At 46.6% G+C, this 6507-nt stretch overlaps 1 protein-coding gene across 1 annotated transcript; it reads right to left on the reverse strand.

Moving 5' to 3' along the window:
- Nucleotides 1-455: 455 nt before the first annotated feature.
- Nucleotides 456-3195, reverse strand: LOC147422745 (uncharacterized). The gene is made up of 5 exons (XM_086502612.1): nt 2443-3195; nt 1714-2343; nt 858-1605; nt 548-640; nt 456-508 (listed from the first exon to the last, which is right to left on the reverse strand). Exons 1-5 carry the CDS (start codon nt 3193-3195, stop codon nt 456-458), a joined length of 2277 nt encoding a protein of 758 aa, XP_086358738.1.
- Between the last annotated feature and the right edge of the window lie 3312 nt (nt 3196-6507).

A 6507-nucleotide genomic window follows, 5' to 3' on the forward strand; every position in this document is an offset into this window, starting at 1 on the left:
ATGTCATGAGTCTGATGCAAAAACAGCAATGCAAAGCACAATTCCAAGTGACAAAAGACTTGACAAAATGCCTCATATAGGTGATACATAATATCCATGTCGCACTAAAACTGGCCAAAATGTCTATCATCACTATCTGCTACCACTGCAATCAAAACACAATCTTCCATGTAATAGTTTCTTTAGCCACTACATGTGTATCCGCTGCTACCAAAAGGAAGGTATAAGTCGCTCCCTGCAGGATACCATAAACATGACGCAAAGGTGAGCAGGCTTATGATGCCATAACCATATCACAAGTGGGAAAAAACCATGATGATACATCCATACAAGCAAGAAGAAAGCTAATACAAAAGGTTTTTGCGTAATAGACATACCTAACAAAACCCAGCCATGATAAGAAGCCAGCCATAAACAAAAACCAACCATCGCCGAACACCAGCCATGAACAAAAACTAGGATTTTGCAGCAAAAACTAGCCAATAGCTTGAAACCTGCAAACCCTTTCCTGCAAACAAACAAAAAAAGGAGTCAATGAGCACAAAACCTGTTCTATAGCAAAATACACCAGCATTCTGCAGCAAAAACCAGCATTTTACATCAAAAACCAGACAATAGCATCCCACCTGCAAAAGCTTTCCTGCAAACAAACAAAAAAGGGAGTCAATGAGCACAAAAACCAGCCATGTATGAAAAAAATACCTACACATAAAGAGAGAGTTATACAGAGAAGTTGCATAAGGGCGGATGACGTCGTCTAGAGACTCTTGAGCGCCCATCATAAAGAAAGTCGATAACAACCCTTGCATGGAATTCCTTGAAGCAAGGGTCAGCACACATAACCTTTTGACACTTACCACACCCCCAAATGGTGCGTGATGGCTTTGAGTTATCAACCTCCTTATGCTCCGAAAGAAGCTTCTTTCGCTTAGCTGAACAAACGACACAGTACTTGCTGGCTACATCATGTAAACGGATAGGAAAGTGAACATTGTATGCATCCTCAACAACTGGCCTCTTGCATACATAAGGCCGAAATGCATCGTCCACCAACTGCTCATGCATATGGAGCATAAAGTCAAATCTACACACATCCTTTTTGCCATACATTTCCTTCCATATAATCCAGCAATTTGTAAAAACAGAATCCATGAGACCCCAAAAACCTGCATGCCACCACTTAAAACCATGCATTGTACTTTGCAAGCTATAGCCACTACCAAGAACCATGCTATCAAAGACATCACAACCAGCCTTGCATGCATTATATTTCACAGCAAGTGTCGGACATGAGAAAGGCAATCTCTTATCACCAACCAAGCGCAACACCTCACCTTTTTGCACACCATAGCAATTAGAAGCAAAAAGAATCTCTTTTTTGTCCATCCAAGAACAAGCAACAAGACCTTGCTTCTTACAATAAGAAAACCGACAAGCACCCCGTGCTCTCTTACCCAAATGCAACATTTGGGTGGCGGGAAAGTGCTTCCTGTTACATACATAAGTGCCGGTGCCACCTTGACCTTCACTTCTTAGGTGATCCAAAAGCTTCACAGATGTGAAGTACCTATCAAAGAATACATGGTGCCCTTTTCTTGGCAATGTCTTCACCAAATTTGCAACAACATAAAAAGACAATTCAGTACATGGCATCTTGTCATAGATTTGAAATGCAAAATTATACCCCGTGGCGGAGTCACATAGATTCCAAACCTGGATACCAAATTTATGAGGCTTTTTGGGATTGTAAACTCTACATGGATTCAATTTACACTTAGAAGGAATTATGCGTTCATCCACAGTCACACATTGACCTAAATTATAATGCTTTTGAAAAGTGTAATTCAACCTCTCCTCTAGCTCAAGCAATTGCCATAACCTATGCTCTCTAGTTCCCCGAGGTGGTCTTTGTGCATTGTCCCGTAAATGCAAAAACCTTTTGATTTGCTGGAATGTAGTTTGACTCATATTTTCACCAAAATTAGGAAATAGAAGGGAGCCTCTTACCTCATCTTTCCAATAATGTTGCTTTGACGGCATGTAGTGTAGTGCCATGCCCAAAGCTACACCCATGAAGCGTAGGAAAGAATGCCGATCTATTGGAGCCCATCTTCTCATGGAGTCATGCAACTGGCCACACCTTTGCCTCTCTTTCTCGGCATATGCATTAGTCTCACTAATAACATGATCAACAAGGTCAAGTGGAAAGAGCATCAAAAACAAATGAAACTCACAAAATTCACGTGGCATATGTCCCAAGTCTGGTCCCTTGACACCATTGAAAGGTGGAAGAGCCCGAAATGTACCATGTGGCTCTTGCTCTAATTCATCACCACTCTTCCACTGTGGAGGAATCACATCAACAAAATGTGCATCTCCATCAGGAGAGTCATCAAGTACAGGACCCTCGGGTTCCAATATTTCATTGTCACCACATTCAACCCCCTCACCTTCTGATGCATGCTCATCATCACTTTCATCATCATTAGCAACATCAAATGGGCTGCTTGAAGGGCCAGGTCTGCCCCCTGCATGAGAAGGCTTACATTTTCTAGGTCGGCCACCACATGCAGATTTACTATATTCGGGTGATACATTTTCAGGTGTGCCATTTGCAGGCATGCATGATGCTTTTGGTCTACCCCGCTTATGTGATTTAGGTGGTCTTCCAGGACGCCTACCAAGTGGGGTTGGGTCAAGTGGAGTCTCTTCAACCTCTTCTTCAACATGCGTTATGTTCTCTTCCCCCCCAACAAGCGGGGCATCAAAATCATTTGCAGCCCCCAAATTACGTTTTGATAGCATAGGTGCATGACTTGATTCACCAATTCCAAATGAAGAAGGTGGAGGTGTAGATTCTTGTCTTACCTCACAGTTTCTCTGAGGAGAATGCACCAGTTGAGAGCTCCGCACAACAAATTTTGCAACATCATCCCATGAAGCTGAATAATTATTTGAATCCCCTTCAAATCGGCAAGAGAACTTCTGCTTTTTAACTGAGTATTTTTGCAGGACACCAAAAAAGAAGACCTCTGTATGCTTTTCTCCAAAGTCTTGCTCAGCCCATGATGCCCCAAACCAAACTGTCGGGACCTGCAAGAGTGCACCTTCTTGGGCTTGAAAAAATTGTGGGTAGCATCCAGCGCGTCTGCAACCAACTTCCCCTGCAGCATAACGCCTCTGATTTGACGCCATCTACGTTGCAAAATTCGGCAGCTCCAAGAGGGGAAAAATCGGTTTTTGCCAGACCCCGCTCAAGGGCTCACTCAATTTTGGGTTTTGGGGCTTTCACCCTCAACCCTTGGATCCCCTCTTCAACCTACGGTCAAGATCCGCCCCCAATTTAGAGCCTAGGCACGCGCATGGAAGCATTTTTCCTGCACGACATGCCATGGACAATTGGCCAATTGTCATAAAATCCATCAATTGAATTATTGATTGAGTTAATTACCCAACCTTGCTGGCATGCAACCGGTTTGAAATTAATTCCAAGTTTTTTTCAAGTCTTTTGAGAAATTTGAGGATTGGTCCCATGTACTAGTCCTATTTATATTTTTAGAATTAATTCGGGCAAAATTGCGAGTTAACAGGACATAAAAGTGTCCTAGGACATAAATCTGTCCTGTTACCAACCTAGTGTTAAAGAAATTTACGCACACAATAAGAGAAATCTTGACATACACTTTGGAACACAAATGACCATGCACTTGCCTTTCAGTTATCTTGCATTTTTCTATCACAACTTCAACTATTGCTACCTTCTAATGGTTTCTACTAGCATGCTATGTAGGTCATTTATACATAATCACTTACCTTTTCTGGGTCATGTGCCTTATTTAAGAGAGAGAGAGAGAGAGAGAGAGAGAGAGAGATTTCAAAGTTGAGTCCAAACAAACAAAAAATACATGCGCAATCATTCATGCATCAAACTCAAGAGAGAAACAAGCAGGCTTAAGTCACGCTCATTGTTGCCCTCGCCTTCTCCCTTGTGCATGCTCTGCACCCCCCTCCCTCCCTCCCTCTCTCTCTCTCTCTCTCTCTCTCTCTCTCTCTCTCTCTCTCTCTCTCTCTCTCTCTCTCTCTCTCTCTCTCTCTCCCCCCCCCCCCCCCCCCCTCCTCCCACCCCTTCTCTCATAAGCCTCCCTCGTGCTGCCTGTCTTGCCCTGCCATGCCCGCCCATTGCTTGCACTCAGCACCAGCAAGCACTCGGGGGGTGCACTATGTAATCATGTTAATATATAACGTGAGTTCGAAAGGAGGGTTTTAAAATGCAAAAATTTTACGCAATTTAGCAACGATGCATAAAAATGAGGGGTTTGTATATTCAATTTTGAAAAAAAATCCTAAAATAAGGGGTCATTTTATTCATTCAGACATATTAAAAGAGGGGTTTTTCTAATACCCCGTGAACGCACCTTATATAAAGGGTACTGAATGGTGAAACCCCGAAAGCACGCAGTAGTAGCGAGCATGCAGCCCCCGCCTCCCTCACGCTGCTTGCCCTGTCGTGTCCTGCCTGCCCGCTACCTGCATTCTGCACCAGCATGTATTAGCCACAGCACACAGCCAACCTCAGCATTGCCACCCCAGCCCGCCGCATCTCATCTCCCCTCCCATCGTGCCTCAGCCCACCCGCCACAACCTCACACTCGTGTTTTTTCCGCACAACATTCCCCCCCCACCCCCGTGGTCTGGCTCGGCTAATTTTGTCAGCATCTCCATCGCGCTTAGCCAGCAGCGGGCCACCGCTCATCATCAACTTTTTTCCATTTTGTCCCATCGCGCTCAGTAAGCCCCCTCGCCTAACCCCGCAGAGCCCACCATCCAACTTTTTCTCTCGCCGACAAAAGAGCAAGCGAGCCTCGCAGTAGAGGTGGAATGCTTGTAGGTGACTTCCGTCATCTGCAAGATTCTTGGCACCAGAGCCAATAGAGGAGAGGTGCGTGATCTTCTCCAGGTCCGCCTTCTCACCAAGGTGGGCAAGATCATGGATGTTCAGTTCCTCGGATGCGGCTACTATCAGATAGAGTTTGAGACCTTCGAGATGGCTTCCAAGGTCATCGCGATGAGTCCCTTGGCCATCAGAGCAGTTCGAGCCCACTTTCAATAGTGGAGGCATGGTTTCAATCCAGCTACATATGTTTTGGTAGAGGAGGCAGACCTGCCCATCTCCGTCTGCTTTCTTGTTCTGAGGAGAGAGTACTTGCCACTTTTGTTTAGGATAGGGTCAGAGATTGGGACTGTCCTGGAGACACCTTGCACAGCAGCGTTTGTAGTTGCCAAGGCGGCCGGTATCCCCACAGTACGTGTTCTGGTTCAAAACACCCACACTCTCTCGAAGGTCATCCTACTCCCTAGGGTGAGTAGGGCTTGGTTTCGTTAGAGCGTGAAGTATTCGGGCCTCCCAAATTAGTGTTTCATTTGCACACAGATGGGTCATTTGGCTAAGGCATGCCCTCGTAGGAGACCTCAACCCACAACGCAGGTGCAGCCTACCCAGGCTGAGCATGCCCAATAGCCAGACACACTGGAGGCACAAGTTGGTACCTCGACTGAGACCAGCAATGAGATAGCTGATGGTTGGCAACAGGTTCGTAGCCGCCACCGACAGGAGAGGGCTCGCCCCACTGCTCCCCCTGGTGACCGACCTTCTACAGCTCAACAGTAGTGGGTTTTGATAGGGAACCGTTTTGACCCCCTTCAACAGGACTTGTCTGAGGAGGCCCCGTCCACTATCGTTCCTCCACCTCCACCTCCTCCTCCCTTAAACACTATTGCTCTGCCTCCCTTGCCTCCACCCACTCCCTCACCTCCACCTCCACCTCTCGTCCCCCCCTTTCTCCCCCGTGGGGCCCACAACCTCATCTCCTGACCCCTCCACCACTCCTCCTCAGACGCAGGCAACTGGACACGCGTTTTCCACAAGGCGATCTCTTGGTAGTGCTTTCGCTACAAGCCGTGTGGCATGAGAGGGAGAGCCCAACTTGAGGCCGCCTTTTTTGGTGTAGACTTCTCCTTTTGCAGCAGTCCCTAGAGGTTTGACTAGCTTTGACATTTGCAGACGCTGGGACTTCAATTTCACTCGGTTTTTGGGTGACTCTTCTCCTGACCCGGATGAGGCTTGCTTTGGAGTCCATGTCCTCTTTCTTGCCACTAGAGGCATTGAGGCTTTGGACATAGCAGTGGGTTTCTCCTTCCCGTTGTGTGGTAGGGATCACAGAGAGTGGACCCAGCGCATAGTTCTTGATTGGCTTGAGACTCAGTTACTGAGTTCTCACACCACACAGGGGAATTACAGGTCACAGATCTGGTATAGACACTTTGGCCTCTAGCCAAGTTCACCGTGACCCCTCCAGATGCAGTGGGTTGCAGGCACATTGTGGTGCACATGTTTGCTGACACTAAGATCCCTCCTTATTATGTATTTGTACATGAGGATTTTTGGACAAAGGATGTAGCCCTTCAGGCTGCATGCTCGGCTTGGGCCGGGGCAGGACAGTCACTTCT

Source organism: Adiantum capillus-veneris, chromosome 27, assembly GCF_014529385.1.
Source record: "Adiantum capillus-veneris isolate H3 chromosome 27, ASM1452938v2, whole genome shotgun sequence".
Taxonomy (NCBI): Eukaryota; Viridiplantae; Streptophyta; class Polypodiopsida; order Polypodiales; family Pteridaceae; genus Adiantum; species Adiantum capillus-veneris.

Bases quoted from the DNA above. Each gene is read 5' to 3' on its own strand.
- LOC147422745 (XM_086502612.1), bottom strand. From the start codon at position 3,195: ATGGCGTCAAATCAGAGGCGTTATGCTGCAGGGGAAGTTGGTTGCAGA. The intron at 2,344-2,442 runs GTTGAATGTGGT...ATTCCTCCACAG, and splicing joins ATGCATCAGAAGGTGAGGGG to TGGAAGAGTGGTGATGAATT. The intron at 641-857 runs GTAAGTGTCAAA...GTTTGTTTGCAG, and splicing joins ACGCACCATTTGGGGGTGTG to GAAAGCTTTTGCAGGTGGGA.